Source organism: Penicillium malachiteum (genome assembly GCF_028827825.1).
Source record: "Penicillium malachiteum strain IBT 17515 chromosome Unknown utg000002l:1.0-8849297.0:1.0-8852440.0, whole genome shotgun sequence".
NCBI classification, from domain to species: Eukaryota; Fungi; Ascomycota; class Eurotiomycetes; order Eurotiales; family Aspergillaceae; genus Penicillium; species Penicillium malachiteum.
Window position 1 is genome coordinate 6,847,460 of NW_026643095.1, and position 15,801 is coordinate 6,863,260.

The following is a 15,801-nucleotide window of genomic DNA, read 5'->3' on the forward strand; positions in this document are numbered from 1 at the left end:
TTATTAACTTATTGTTCCTAGGCTATTCCTTGATCTTACGAGCGTGCTCTTTTCATATCACTTATACCTAGGTAGCTCTGGAACCTTGGAATTATCACTTCAAACTTCAAGTCCTCGAGGGTCAGTACGTAGTACGTAGTACGTAAATAAAACGGTAATTGATCGCCGCTAGGGTTTCCTTTTGCTAGACTCCCGACACGGGCTCCCGGTTGGCTCTGAGCCACAGTTTTCCGTGCCCCAGTTGCTGTACGGAAGTGGATTGCCCGATTGTACGTCTTGGCCGATGAGATGCACGTTAAAATTAAGAAATCCATCTTGTGCCACAAGGCGTGCGAATCATAACTGATCATCATTGCTGTCTGAGCTGTCTGAAGCGGGAAAGAATCACTACGAAAGGTACTAAACGGGATCCACAACTGCCACTGCCAGCGCGCTAGTACTAGCTCTCGGTATAGAATTTTCAATTGTTGCTTCCAATACTAGTAGAGGAGGTAATGTTTGGTACTGACTTGAAGTTCATGACTCGCAAGCCTCTAGGGTATGGATGATGTGGAGGGGTCCCATTCAGTCCTCATATGTATGCCGAGTGCATACATACTACTAGCTGGCACTTGTGGCATATGTGCAGTTCGTGACTCCATAAATTGCAGAATTCTCAAAATCAATGATTCAATGAGCTTAAGATTTGAGAAAAAGAAATTATAAAATAAATCCCGCTGATCTATGCAGCCAAAGGTCAAAAAGATTTCTCGGCGATGGACTGGGCACCAATGGCGATCCACCTTCGAAACAAGGGGAACATGGAACATGGAACTTGAACTTGAACGTGAAAGGGGGGGGATCTCGCGTGCACCGGAGACCTTCTCCTTGATTCATTTGGCCCCCATTCGTTATGTTTGTACCTAAGTATTATGTACCGTACCGAGTACCCCCAGGTGCCGCTGGTTTTTCCTCGTGTCCAAGGTTGTGATAATGAGCTTCTTGTTTTTCATGAAGATTCATTGTACCTGGAACTTGATTTTAATTTATTGGTCATAGAATGAATAACTAGGTCAACTGACAATACTACATATTTCATACCTAAGACATATTCAAATCTAAGTATAGATGAACATTGATACAATGTCACGGGACTAGTAGTTCGATCGCGCATTGGTACCTGCGACAAGCCAGAGCCAACCGGAACAAATGGCAAGGTCAAGTGTCCAGATGTCCAAATGTCCCAGCACTTGAGATGTTCAGGTGCTCATGGTTGCCTTGACTGTGTCGTCAACTGTGTCGTCATGTCGATTATGAACAGATTATTTATGCAAATAAACCTTGAGACATCTGGAATGTGGTGCAGCTGATCATGATCTGATGTCCAAGCTCCCATGAATCGCGTCGCTCTAAGTTGATCCCTCCTCTAGCCGAGTGACAATCAAAGGGTACTTGATGCTACACGATAGGGAAAGAGGCTCTTGTTCGAGTTCAGCTTGAACCTTGGAGGGTTGATTGCCACTCAACTCGCCATGTATTATACACAGTACATTCCATGATTATAGCCTGGAGTAGTCCATGTGACTATGCTCTCTTAAACGGCTTTATGAAATGCTCTCTAACTAGTCATGCAGGAAATCCCAAGCGCGGATAGATTTCAGTGTAATACCCATGTACCTTACCCGGGAACTCCACTGTCATTATGCATGGACCGCCGCCAATCCCTCTCCACCTTCAAATGCCTCCATCTAGATCCAGGGTCTCTGACGCACGAGGCAATGTACACAACCTGCAGCCAACTCAAAACGACAACTGGGACTGGGGCGCTTTTTTTTTTTGCTTGAATTTTTTTTTTGTATGGTGCAGATAGTCTTTTTGTTTTATTTTTATTTTTTTAATATTTCATTTTTTAAAAAATTTTCTTTTCTTTTCATTTTAATTTTCATTTATTTATTTTCGGATTTTTATTTATTATCTTGTTGCTTTAAGAAATTCAGAATTATGGGTTTTTTTAGTCTCCAGATGTCTGGTCCTAGTCTTAGTATTATACGTACTGATTTAACCTTGGAATCCCCCAAGGACCAGGCTCTTTTTTGTTTCTTTTTCTCTTTTTATTGATTCCTCTCTCACGCCTCTCCCCCCTCTTTCTTTTCTGTTTCTTTTCTCCTCCTGGGCTGGTTGGGGAAGCTGCAGACTTCCCCGACATTCGTTCTTTTTGATAACCTCTCCTAGCCCGACAAAAGCTTGTCGCATTCGCTAGGTATCAATTCTAAGAACCCATTGGATCTATACCAGGTGAGATTTCTTGTCCGACATACTCATAAATTGTAACTAACATTAGGAATTGGAGATCTAGTTCAATTGGAGAAAACCCTCGGGAACAACCACGAAACAATCGCAAAAAAAGAAGATTAAAAAGATAAGACAAAAATTCTCCGAATCAAAAGAAAAACTTGGAATTCTCTTTAAAAAGAGAAAGAAGCAAAAAAGGACAAGAGAGAAAAACAAGGAGAAAAGGGGAAGTTATATCCGCCGGGGAAACCTGGGTATTGAATCATTATGGCATTTCCCTTCTTACGGGCATTTGTGGCGCTCTTGTGAGTTCAAATTTGGAAAATCAAATTTCTCTGGGGAATCTCCCCCCAAGAATAAGATACAAGGGAATAAATTGATTCACTCAATTTCAATGGATAACTAATTGGAAGGTAATCTTACAGTCTCTATCGCTACGTTCGCCTCGTGGTCAATCTATTTTCCTTCTGGTCATTTAAGCCGATCCCACCACCGGAGAACCCGAAATTGACCTCTCAAGATGTCTCGGTTATCATTCCTAGCTTGGATGGATGTGGTGAGGAATTGGTCGAAACAATTCGCTCTATTTTAGTCAATCAGCCCAAAGAGATCTTGCTGGTGACTATTGAGGCCAATCGGAAGAAGGCTGAGCAAATGATCAATGCGATGCCCGCAAGCGAGAAACATATTCGCCTTTTCACTATCACTCACCCTAATAAACGGCGCCAAATGACCAGGGCCATCCCCGAGGTGAGGACAGCAATAACTGTACTAGCTGACGACGACGTGAGCTGGCCTTCTACCGTACTACCGTGGATTCTCGCGCCTTTTGAGAAAAGTGATCGATATGGAGGCGTGGTGACCTGCCAGCGATTGCGTCGAGCTATCGCGCCAACCCTCTCACAGCGCGTCTGGGGGTTCCTGGGAGCTTTGTACCTAGAGCGTCGCAACTTTGATTGCGGGGCTACGACCAATGTGGATGGTGGATTACCATGCATGTCTGGGCGGACAGTGGCATATCGAACCACGATTCTTCAAGACTCGCAATTTACATACGATTTCACTAATGAAGAATGGTGGTGGGGGAAGTATCAACTCAATGCCGATGATGATAACTTCATCACTCGCTGGATGGTTAACCATAAATGGGAGACCTTTATGCAGTATCACCCTGAAGCGGAGGTGCTCACTACACTGGAGGATAACCCCCGATTCTTGAAGCAATGCGCACGTTGGTCTCGAAGCAATTGGCGGAGTAATCTCACCAGTATGTTTCACGAGAACACGATTTGGCAGTAAGTCACACCCTCCTTTCAACTTTTTTTTTCTCTTTTCCTTGGCTTCTCCCTGTTCGTCCATTTCTTTTCTCCGATCGATAAAATCGATGCGGGACCTTTTTTTCACTTTTCTTTTTTCAATCTTTTTTTTGCCTCTCTTTTCCCCATTGGGTCTCTTGCGGATGGTCCTCCGGGGTTTGCGACGCGTCTGCCATGCATGACGCCTTGTCTGCAGCTGTGCACTCGTACAAATGCCCGTTTTTTCGGTCTTAGCCATGGGCCGGAAGGGACTGTGGGTAACCACGGAGATGTACACCCTCAGAAAGCACCAAGAAACCGATCACGAGAAAATAAACAAGGACCTTATCGGTGTTTCCGAGGAGGTGTTCCCTGATTTCTTTCTCGCTTGGTCTTTTTTTTTCTTTTTTTGTCGCCTCTGCATGTCTTCGTGATTCTATACGCCTCTTCGAGGGAAGAGCTGAGTACATTCAGCCGCTAACTTTTTCATTTTTTTCAGTCGTCAACCTTGGAGTGCTTATGCTGTCCACTTGACCACACTATCGCCTCCGGCCCTTTTAGGAGACTTGTTATTGGTCTGGTTGTGTCACCGAGCGACTGCTTCGTGGGGTGATCTTCTTCATGATCGTGCTATGAAAGCTCTCCTTATGTGGATGTTCACTAGCAAATGGATCAAATTGTTAGGTCACTATATCAGGTATCCTGTTGATGTGTTCCTTCTACCTGTCTCCATTGTGTTCGGATATTTACACGGTGCAATCAAGATGTACGCCGTCATGACACTAAATGTGGTAAGTAACGTATTGTTTCTTTTTTTTTTTCAAGGAAATTTTTTCTTCTTTTCATTTTATTTCTATGATTATTTTTTTTTCCTTTGGTGGCGGATCAAGTATAGCACCATCCCTCGTGGTCTTGATCGGACGAGGCGTTGCTTTCCCCCGAGCCCCTCTTCCCCGTCTTGGTTCTTCCTATAACATTTCTGCATCACAACGCTTTGATCACGACTCCTCTCTCATGCAGCTGGATTTATCCACCATCTTCCCGTGCGAGTAATTTTTTACCCTCGGTCTGCTAGTTTTGGATAGCTCTAGCCCAGTCTGGTACTGGCTCTTCCACTGCATGATGATAGGCTCTTTTTTCCGTTTTGGTTGCTTTTTTTTGATATGCGTCTACATTTCCCGGATTCAATCTGACCGTGCGTTCGCCTAGACAACATGGGGTAGCCGTGACGGTGCTGATGATTATGACGCCGAGCGTATGAAAAAACGTACCGATGCCGATCGCAAAACGCAGCTCAAAACGCAGCATTACTTTCCTGGCTTCTTGACTTCATCAGCTAGTGACGGATTCGGGATCCGTCCACATTACGCTCAGCGCTGAAATCAGCATGTGCTGTGTGTGGCCGGGACTATCGAATACATTCACAAATTAGAAAGGATTTGAGGATGTGTGTGGCCCTAGCCAAAATTCCCTTTACGATGAAATGCCGTGACGAACTATCCTTTCACCATATCCGACCTTTTTTTCTTTTTTTCGATGAATTTTCCGATATCTTTTGATCGCTTCTTCTCTCTGGTCTCCATTTCGATTTCGATCCCGATTTTAGATGCTTCCAGTTATTCAGCGCTTTGGTTTTTCCCCAATGGCTTGATAATCCCATTTTTGCGCCGACCTTCGCCCATGATCTATACAAAAGAGGAAGGATACAGGCATGCTTGCATGTGAGATGCATGATCATTCCTAAAGGATTCTTCCTTTTCGATCTTCTAATTCGACAGAAATTGATGTGCGATGCCATTTTCGTTCTCATGGTATCCCAGCAGAAGCAACTTGAACGAGAACCTATTGCGTTTCGGCTTTTTCTCTTCGCTCTTCGCTCTTCACTTGCCTTATCCTTCTTCTCTCTTCTATCTGCACATGATTGGTTTTTCAAAAGCAAAAAGGGCGGCCAACCTCGAGCTTTCAAGTCTTTCGGACATTCAATTTTCCCTTCTTCTTGTAAATTACAAAAGCATGGGCGGATCTCGTCGTTTTGCATTTGTTACTTCGTGCTTTGCATCTCGATGAACTGTTCAGCTGGTTTTTGATTCCCCTGGATTCTTTTGCTCGTGATCTACTTTTTCCAATTTGGCCTATAACTTTGGATTTTTTTTTTTCATTTATTTCCTTTGGTTTCTAGATGCACGGGAGGTCTTCTGCTATTCAAATGTTTTTTTTCTTATTGGTTTCTTTTGGTCCTTCTCCAACCGCTCTTGCTGTTGATAATCTTAATCGATTGAAATCCGCACAGTATAACTCAGCTCCGACATAACTTTTTGTAGATCCACATGGTTTTCAGCCACCTTGGTGTCATCGTACATGTTCTTCGATCATAGCGCGGATCCCTGATTCAATAATGCAGTAGATTCGCCCCGCTTGTCGTTCGGAGAAGAAACCCGTAGAATCGTTGATTATCAGAGAAAAGAAAAATCGGAATAATATGGAATTGACTTCGGAATTAACGCAAGACACTGTAGAACCAATATATGTGCATATAATATAGTCAAGATATGTAGTGAAAGGGTCCTATGAACTATATGGAGTGCTCCATAGTTAATGTGATCTGTAAGCACGGGAGAGCATAGGTAATCGGGCCGAGACTCGAAAAGTTCCAGTTCCAGTTCCTCCGCAACATCTCCGGTCCTTGTCCACTCCAACTCAACCTCAAGGGATCATGGCTAGTATCTCTCGTGCTGCGTTCCCGCAGCTTACCTCCATTGTACGACATAATGCTACGCGCCGATTCCACTCCTCCCCCTTGAAAGCCGCCGTTGCACACCCGATCACTGCCCATGGTCCCCCGCCCAAGGCCCCGGCTCCTTCAGCAGAGTTCAAGGGCAAGGCAAGCCAATCGCAAAACTCAGAGATCTCCCAGGAACAAAATTCGTTACCCAGCCCAGCTAAGCCTACTGGACTGAAGGCGCGTTTCTGGAACAATGTCCACGTGCAGGCACAGGCTGGTACGTTGAACATCAATTCTTTTGAATTAGCTACAGCGGCTTGCCATTGCATTGTCTATGAAGAACTACAACATTGATGCTCGTTCATGATTAGGAGAATACCATGTCCTTCTCGATAAGCGACCCGTCAGAACTCCGAACAAAGATATCCTCTCTATTCCCCACACAAAGCCTCATTTGGCACACGCGGTCGCCCTGGAATGGGATGTGATGACCTCCGCTCAACAAGCTCTGAAGAGCCACCTTATCCCCCTGACCTCCCTCTCCGCACGCGCCGCCGATATCGCCATAGAAGATGCTCAGGGTGACACAACTACCCGACAACAGATCATCCAGACTGCCATGCGCTACCTAGACACCGACACTCTTCTCTGCTGGGAGCCGGAGCGGGAATCAAATATTTTCGACCGGAAGCCGGAAGCAGGAGAAGAGAAGACCGAGAGCTTGCGCGAGATCCAGATTCGCGTCTCTCAAGATATCATGGCTTTCTTGTCTACCAAGGTCTGGCCAGGTCTTGAAATTAAGCCCATCCTGGATTCCAACAGTATCCTCCCGGTGTCTCAGTCTCAGGCCACTAAGGATAGCATTAAAACTTGGGTGTCCGAATTGGCCCCTCATGATCTTGCTGGCCTGGAGCGAGGCATTCTCGCCTCAAAGAGTCTGCTGGTTGCCGTGCGTCTCATGGTGGAATGGAGTGAGAACTTCCGTCACCTGCAGCGCTCCGGTGTGAAGAAGTTTGGTCTGGATGAGGCGGCCGAGGCCTCTAACTTGGAGGTTAAGTGGCAGACTGATATGTGGGGTGAGGTTGAAGATACCCACGATGTGGCCAACGAGGATCTGAAGCGACAACTTGGCAGTGTTGTCATTCTGGTCAGCGGTGAGACTCGATAGAGAGGCTTCCCAGTCGTGAAAGCCGTTGGAGGAAACCATGTACTATAAATGTGTCTATTATTGATCTATATATAACCTCGTAAGCCTGCGCATTATGTTGCATTGATCTTTTTTCTTATGCATTGCATAATTCAATCCCTTGCAGACTCTCAAGAAACTTGAACTTGAATAAACCAATGGAAATAACACTTAGAATTACACCTTAAATTAGCTAAATTAGGCCCCAGCCATAACCAGATCTTAAAAGGACTCTTCGAGTCCTCATTGATAGATTTCCCCGGGTGATATCTACGGGGACGCCAAGACTAGCGACGATCCCCTTTCCCTTCCAAAACAAGCCCGCCTCTTTGACCCTTTATTTTCCTCAATCTCCTCGTTCCTTGGAATTATTTGGTTAAAACCATCTAGGACAGAAGATACCCAGTGGGCTATTTTGTCCATTATGACTGAGAAACCTGAAGGGTAAGTTTGTTCCATTGCACTCCTATCTAGTCCCCGAATTCCCCCCTCCAAAACACCGCTTGGACCCATGGTTCATATGCTGTCTACCCAGACTCTCACTCTCTGTCATGTCCCAACAAAAGAGATAAGGTATTCGAGAGAGGGAGAAGGTGGGCGAGTCAAAAAGAGGACACTGTGAAGCCAAACCCTTTGCCATTTATCAACATTATTGCTGGAAGGGAAAGTGCGATCTATATATAATCCACTGAGCACCTGACTTTCATGTGACTGACCGGGAAATGCCCTTCTCTCGCAGACACAAGCGCTCACGGAGCTCTATAGCGCTATCTCTTTTACACCGCGATAAATCTCGCGGCGAAGATAAAAGCCAGGACGAAACCACTGACGCCAACTCGGTCGCATCAGGCTCGACGAATGGCTCTTCTCGAATGACCCACGCCCGCAGCCTAAGCCGTCACAGCCGCCGCAAGACTGCCCAGGACCCGAGTCCACCTCCCACAAGTTCAACCCCGGCCATCCTCGAACACGCCCCTACCGATCAGAGTCCTCAGGATATGGATCAGACAGATTCCGCTCCTCCAACTGAAAGCGGCAGCATGTCCCTGGACCAGTCCGTGCGAACCTTTCGTTTATTCGAGATCCTGCGCAGTGGAGATACCAATGCCATCGGCAAGGTCATCCAGGAGTCCGGGGATCCACAGGTGGCCAACAACCTTTATGGAACGACTATTCTCCATTTGGCCCTACAGTGTGCTGAACCCCAGGTTGTAGAGTTCGTGCTGTCTTCGGGTAACGGGCTAGACATCAACGCGCGCGATCGTGAAGGGAACACACCGCTGCATCTGGCGGCTCAGCTAGGACGAGTCTCGTTGGTTCGTGACCTGATCAGCAGACCCGAGGTCAACGATGCCATAGTGAACTACCGTGGCCAGACACCTCTGGATGTTGCGCGGAACCCTGAGATCTTCCAGCAGCTGCAACTAGCTCGGTCCCTGTTCATCGATAGCAAGACCCAGGAGATCCAGGTCTTGATCAGCAAAAAGGACTATGAGAATTTGGAGAAATTATTGGAGGAACCTCGCGCGGAGGGCATTTTGGATGTCAATAGCTTGGAGTTGGTTACTGACAAGGCCACTGTACAATCAGGGGGTACTCTGTTGCACGAGGGCGCTCGGAATAAAGATGCCCAACTTATTCAGATTCTTCTTACCCATGGCGCGGATCCTTTCCGTCGTGATAAGAAGGGGAAACTGCCTCAAGATGTTACCAAGGATGACAAGACCCGGGCGCTTTTGAAAAAGTCCCCGGCTGCTGTTATTGCACAGCGCGGGATCCAGGAGCGGGCTATCCTTGGAAACAGCAATGCGCAGGGTCTCTCTGGACGTGCCTCTATCGGCGAGGCACCGCTCGCTGGTAAAGATGCTCGTGAAATGAGAGGCTATCTTAAGAAATGGACTAACTACACAAGTGGTTACAAACTGCGGTGGTTTGTACTTGAGGATGGTGTTCTGAGCTACTACAAGCATCAAGGTATGTTTCAAAATTTACTACACTGGAATATCAAATGTTATATCTACCCATCACGATCCATCTCTAACTCAGTAACTAGATGATGCTGGCTCCGCTTGCCGTGGAGCTATAAATATGAAGATTGCACGTCTCAACATGGATGCTCAGGATAAGACTCGGTTTGAAATTCATGGAAAGTCATCTGTCAAGTATCATTTGAAAGCGAACCATGTCGTGGAAGCCAAGCGCTGGTTCTGGTCTCTGAACAATGCGATCCAGTGGGCCAAGGACGAAGCCAAAGAGGAAGAACGGCAACGATCCAAGAACGCGGAAGTACTCCGTCAAGCCAAGATGGACCAAGCAACTGATACACCTTCTGAGTCTGGGCTAAGTCGCAAAACCAGTGGCAGAAGTCCTCTCCCATCTTCTCTTGGCATCCCTGGCAGCAGCACCAACAGACTTAGTTCATTTACATCAAGAACGACACTAGACACATTGCCTGGAGAGGACGATGGTTCTGTATATGGCTCAGTGGACCAGAGTGTTGCTCCAAATGAGGTGAACCGAGTCATTAGCCACGTCACCACAGCCCCTGATGGAGATGTGGATGATGATGACTTTAATGACTATGCTTCTAGCCGTGAGATGCCTGATAATGATAAGGATGCCCTTAATATTACGGCCCAGTCTGCTAAATTACAGTTGGATCTTCTTGCAAATGTCGCTGCCTCTCTCCAGGCCGAAAGAACAAAGAACCCTGAAATGTCAATTGCCGACCCTGCTGTTGAGCAAGCGCTCACTGCCTATGAAGCCGCTGTGAGCAGTCTTAAGGGCCTTGTTCAGAACCTCCTCAAGATTTCACGAGACCGCGACTCCTACTGGCAATACCGATTGAACCGTGAAGAGCACCTTCGCCACATGTGGGAAGAAAGCATGGCACGTGTTGCCCAAGAGCATGAAGAATTACAAGGGAAGATGGGTGAATCAGAAGAAAAGCGAAAGCGAACTAAGAAGGCTCTGAAGGAGGCATTGGAGAGTGCAACCGCCGCGAGCCGCTCTATGACAGAGTCCTCATCACGCATCCCTGCTGAACAAACCAGTGATCTGGAGACAAGCCAACCAGAGATCCGTGAGCCTGGGCTAGCATCAGAAACAGATCTGCTGGTGCAGTCAACAGCTGAGCCAGCCATAAGCCGCAAGCCCTCTGTCCTTTCTCATATTAGCAGCCTTTATGACTCTGAGTCAGACGGAGATGAGTTCTTTGATGCCATCGACGCTGGTGAGATTGAAGTCGAAGAATTTGACCAAGCTCCAGAGGCTCAGGAGCCCGAGGAGCCCGAGGACGAAATTACTCAAATTCGAAACGAGAAGGCTATAGTGATTAAGCCGTCCTTTAGAGGTTACGAAGATCCTGTTAGACAAAGACTCAAGATGGACAATGACGATCGACCAAAGATCTCGCTTTGGGGAATTCTGAAATCTATGATTGGCAAGGATATGACGAAGATGACTTTGCCTGTGTCTTTCAACGAGCCTACCTCATTGCTGCAGCGAGTCGCTGAAGATCTGGAGTACACCGATCTACTTGATGTCGCCGCAGACCGCGCAGACTCCATGGAGCGTCTTCTTTATGTGGCTTCGTATGCCGCCAGTGAATATGCCTCGACAATTGGACGTGTGGCTAAGCCATTTAACCCTCTGTTGGGTGAAACCTTTGAGTATGTTCGACCTGACAAGGGCTACCGGTTCTTCGTTGAGCAAGTTAGCCACCACCCTCCAATTGGTGCGGCGTGGGCTGAGTCTCCCAAGTGGGACTACTGGGTAAGTTTACTCCCTTTTTGGATGCTTCAAATCCTTCCCTTGTTTATAGTATCATTTCTAACGAAATATGTGATTGTAGGGAGAATCCTCGCTTAAGTCTAAATTCTACGGCAAGTCATTTGACATCAATCTCCTGGGTACTTGGTTCCTTAAGCTACGCCCATGCACTGGAGGAGAAGAATTGTATACTTGGAAGAAGGTCACCTCTTCTGTGATTGGTATCATCACAGGAAACCCCACCGTGGACAATTATGGTTTGATGGAAATTAAGAACTGGACTACTGGCGAGGTCTGCTATCTGGACTTCAAGCCTCGTGGATGGAAAGCATCATCTGCCTACCAAGTCACCGGTAAAGTTGTTGACCGTGACGGCTCCCCGAAGTGGAGCATTGGTGGTCGATGGAACGACAAGATCTATGCTCGTCACACTCCAGGATTCGAGGCTCCTGTTTCTGGTCAAGATCCTGAATCTGCCAAGACATTGTTGGTTTGGCAGGCTCATGAACGTCCCAAGGGTATTCCATTCAACCTTACGCCGTTTGTTCTCACTCTTAATGCCATTCCCGACAACCTGCGCTCTTGGCTACCCCCTACCGATACCCGACTACGTCCCGATCAGCGTGCTATGGAGGATGGAGAGTATGACTTTGCAGCAAATGAGAAACACCGTGTGGAAGAGAAGCAGCGTGCGAAGAGGCGAGAGCGGGAAACTACTGGCGAAACTTATTCCCCACAGTGGTTTGGTCGAGCTAGATGTCCTATCACTGGTGAAGAATATTGGGCACATAACGGAAAATACTGGGTTAGTCGGGATGCTCAGGATTGGAGCCTGTCTGAGGATATCTTCTAATCATGAGGGATCTTGCATACACTTGCTTTACTCTCTAAGCTTACCCATACCTTCAGAAGTGGAAAGTTTGTCTTTGTTTTCAGTTATTCTTTTCATTCGCAACTGTAATTTTGTTATGTATAAGACCCTCTTTTGCATTGATCATGAATCTACAATTGAACACCGACTGCATCAAGCACTGCTACTACTATTAATTTATATCAATAACCAGTTCTTTATCCATATTAATTAGTTCTACCTAAGATAATCCTGGAACATGTTCAGATGTATACTTCCAACTCCCCCGAAGTCACGTGCACTGGCATCTTCGGGAAAAACGATGAGTTCCGCCGTCAGTCCACCTGCTTTCGTGACAGCTTTCTTCCCCACACTCACAATGGCTGGTGGTTACACTTGTGCCCAATGCCTCCAGGTGATTCGCCAGGGAGTCAGAGCACCTAGTGCTTCAGCTCGCCTGCAGAGTCTTGCCCATTCGCGCCGCAGATTTGCAGTTACTCCAGCATGGACTCGCAGCTTTGGCTCCGGCCCTGAGCGTCCTAACCGTCCCTTGGGTACTGCTTTGCCGGAACAGGGTAAAACTAATGTCAAGCCTGCCCCGAAGGTCACCTCATGCTGTTCAGGCCCATCAGTCGCCAACCGAGCTGCCTCAACATCCCCAGGACCCTCCGCCGATACACGAGCTTACTTGAATCCTGATAATCTCTACCATTCATTCTCCAACTCGCCTTCTTCTGCTATCCGCAAGCGCGCCGACTTCATTAAGCAAAATGCCTTCTGTCCTCACCCAAGCCACCAACAGACCCGTGTCCCTGAATCCCCCCCATGATCCGGAAGCACGAAAGAGCACAGACGCGTCCAGTTTACCCCCAGCCCACTCGCACTTCGAATGTCCCGACTGTGGTGTGCCAATCTACTGCTCTGAGGGCCATTGGATGGATGACTTCGAGTCCCATCTTGAGGTCTGTGAGACTATTCGTCAGATCAACGAGGATGACCACGACTTGCACTCTGGTCGCTATTTCCATGAATTCAACTACCCCGGTGTTCAGGATGATAACTTTGTTATCAACATGACTAACTGGGATACCTACCTCTACACCCGCGAGTTTGATGCGATCAACTCCGACCGCTCTATGCGCCAGGTCACTCGTATGCTCACCTTCCCACAGACCATTGCTAGTGTTCTGCATGAGTTGAGCCCGTACAATGTGCGAGGCAAGAACCGCATGACTGCTGAGGGATTGAAGAGTTTCAGCGGTATGTTTCAACTCCAATGTAGTGCTTATCATATGTTACTAATCTTTTATATCGTTCAGCCCTTCGATACTCCCTGCACCCTCCTCGCACTGGTGAAGATGTCGACGTTAAAGGTCTCCGCTTGAAGGCACCCCCAGTCCGAATCTTCCTTCTTGGTGCTCGAGCCGAGTCTTCCTTGCCCCGTGAAGTGTGGCTGCAACTCCAATACATGTTCCCCCGGTCCCTCCTGCACCTCATCTTCATCGGACCCGAGAGCATGGCCAACCGTGACGGGGAGTACCCATTGCCCGAGCGCACACCCGAGAACCCATTCGGCGGTATTGTTGAGGATCGTCTGGGTGGCCAGATGAAGATCACTACTTACGTCGACTACTTCCACACCATGTACAAGGCAAACTACTTCCAGCCTTTCGACCCCTACCTGGACGTCTTTATGCTCTTCCATCCTGGACTGGGTCACCCGGCTAGCTCACACGAGTGGGAGGAGACTCTGCCGCAGTTGCTTGAGACTAAGGTTCCTATTCTTTGCACTGGGTACACACAGTGGGATATGGAGCGTGATATTAACTGGGTTAAGGAGAAGTGTGCTGGAGAGTTCGATGTTCTCCTTGAGCCTGGTGAGAATATCTTCCGTAGTTTGCGTTGGGATTTGAATGACCTGGACCCGCATGATGTTTCTTGTGGTAACTGGGGTTTGTGGGCATTCCGAGGCAAGAGGTATGTTTTATTCTTTTCCCCATTTACTTTATTGCTGGTTTTACTAACTGATTGATATAGATATGAGGCCACATTCAAATCTGAGGATTAGGTGGTTCTGATTTAGCAAAACGCTTCCTGTATGATACTATTTTCTTTATTTCTTATTCTGGCCCTCCATTGGCTCGACAAACTGTAGTAGATAGCCATGAACCTAGTCCTCTCCCTGACATTGCTTGTTTCTCCACTGCCAGTAGTCAGTATTGTTTGCTTGTAGACTACAATAATCCATGATGGATTAGTGTAGAATCTTGTCTATTATAAGATCATGCAATTCCAAGGGTCTTTTGGTACTTTGTGCGCACTACAGTGCTCCGAATTGTCTTTTGAATTGCGATCGACCAAGCTGGCCTCTTCCTGTTGATTCAATTTCTTTCATCTTTCATTTTTTCATTCACTGGTGGCTTTCAAGGTCCTCTTTCATGAGAGTAGATACGCGAGGTTGACCACTGTATCAAGGGGTTTCCCTATTGAGTAGTGTTTTCCACTTATGCAGGGACTTCAGAGCATATGATGCATGAAATCAATCTTCTCCACAGACACAGACATACGCACGTGCATTACGAATAGTTGAGCCTCGTGTTTCATCTGATAGAGCATATGCAGGTACCAACTACCCCTCAACCCTAGACCCACTACTTTAAAAAAGCCCCTCAAGATTTCTAGGGCTAGGGATCTAATGGACAAATCTACGTTCATCGAACAGATATGACGTCCAAGCCTTAGCATTGACGGTTCCCAATGCCGAATAAAAGATCGATTAACACTAGGATTAATCTAAAAAAATGGTACAAAGGCCAAAATGCAAGGACGTGACAAAAGAGGTCGATCGAAAGATGTATAGGGTATAGACATGAAAAAATTCGGAGAACACATCACAGCAGCCGTGGTCATCTCGACGGAGAATCGAAGAAAAAGTGTGTATCAAAGTAATATATATGGTTCAAGGTGGGCGACCAAGACAAGAAGAAGAATGTTATAAAAAAAAATAAAAGCCCAAAGGTTCCAAAAAGGAGATAGGAAATGAATTAAAGTCGGATACCATCCTAGATGGTTTGTGGGGTTTGACAGCCCGAGAGGCTGAGAGGCCTTCGCAGGAAGACAATTGGAGAGATCCTCAAGATCTGGACGCGTAGAAAACGCGCATTTTCACAGATGGGTTGGAAAAAGGAATCCCCTTAGACCATCAGGAGACCAACAGCAGCCAGAACACCGACCGCGATGGCACCAGGTACCTGGCGAGAGGCGGCACCGGTAACTGGGGAGGAAGCAGCCGCAGCAGCAGAGGTGGTGGCAGCAGGCTCGGAAGCGGCACTAGTCTCCTCAGAAGCGGGAGCGACAGTAGTAGCGGCCTTAATCAAAGGAGTAGAGCTGAGCTTAACAGAGAAGCTGGAAGAGCTGGGGATGTAGGGAGTGCTGGTGCGCTGAGGAGTAGGAGTGTAGGTGGGAGTAGGAGTCGGAGTCGAGATCACCAAGGGGGTTGAGGTCGAGGTGGGAGTAGGAGTAGGAGTAGGAGTCGAGCTGCTGGAGGTCCAGCCAGAAGGAACCAAGGTCACAGTACTGGTGAGAGTAGTAGTGCTGGTAGAGAAGGTGACAGCCTCAGCGGCCAGAGCGACCGGAGCGAGAAGAAGAACAAGAGCCTTGGCGAAGTACATTGTTGCGGTTTTTGTTTTGGGAGTTTAGAAAGTGC

General features: G+C 47.2%; 4 protein-coding genes across 4 annotated transcripts; 3 read left to right on the forward strand and 1 right to left on the reverse strand.

The window, feature by feature from the left end:
- Positions 1–2,538: 2,538 nt before the first annotated feature.
- N7483_005527 (glycosyltransferase family 2 protein) lies at positions 2,539–4,946 on the forward strand (the record flags this gene model as incomplete). Its single annotated transcript, XM_057088964.1, has 4 exons — positions 2,539–2,576; positions 2,697–3,566; positions 4,066–4,357; positions 4,776–4,946. 4 exons carry the CDS (start codon positions 2,539–2,541, stop codon positions 4,944–4,946), a joined length of 1,371 nt encoding a protein of 456 aa, XP_056948793.1.
- Positions 4,947–6,279: 1,333 nt separating this feature from the next.
- N7483_005528 (ATP12 ATPase F1F0-assembly protein) lies at positions 6,280–12,098 on the forward strand (the record flags this gene model as incomplete). The annotated part of the gene is made up of 5 exons (XM_057088965.1): positions 6,280–6,565; positions 6,660–7,442; positions 8,240–9,448; positions 9,528–11,248; positions 11,328–12,098. The coding sequence occupies 5 exons, from the start codon at positions 6,280–6,282 to the stop codon at positions 12,096–12,098; spliced, it is 4,770 nt and encodes a 1,589-aa protein (XP_056948794.1).
- A 376-nt stretch (positions 12,099–12,474) lies between these two features.
- On the forward strand, positions 12,475–14,163 carry N7483_005529 (putative mRNA processing protein (Mss51); the record flags this gene model as incomplete). Its single annotated transcript, XM_057088966.1, is given in 4 exon segments — positions 12,475–12,874; positions 12,888–13,355; positions 13,415–14,072; positions 14,133–14,163. The coding sequence occupies 4 exon segments, from the start codon at positions 12,475–12,477 to the stop codon at positions 14,161–14,163; spliced, it is 1,557 nt and encodes a 518-aa protein (XP_056948795.1).
- Positions 14,164–15,289: 1,126 nt separating this feature from the next.
- Positions 15,290–15,766, reverse strand: N7483_005530 (putative extracellular serine-rich protein; the record flags this gene model as incomplete). Its single annotated transcript, XM_057088967.1, has 1 exon — positions 15,290–15,766. The coding sequence occupies one exon, from the start codon at positions 15,764–15,766 to the stop codon at positions 15,290–15,292; it is 477 nt and encodes a 158-aa protein (XP_056948796.1).
- Between the last annotated feature and the right edge of the window lie 35 nt (positions 15,767–15,801).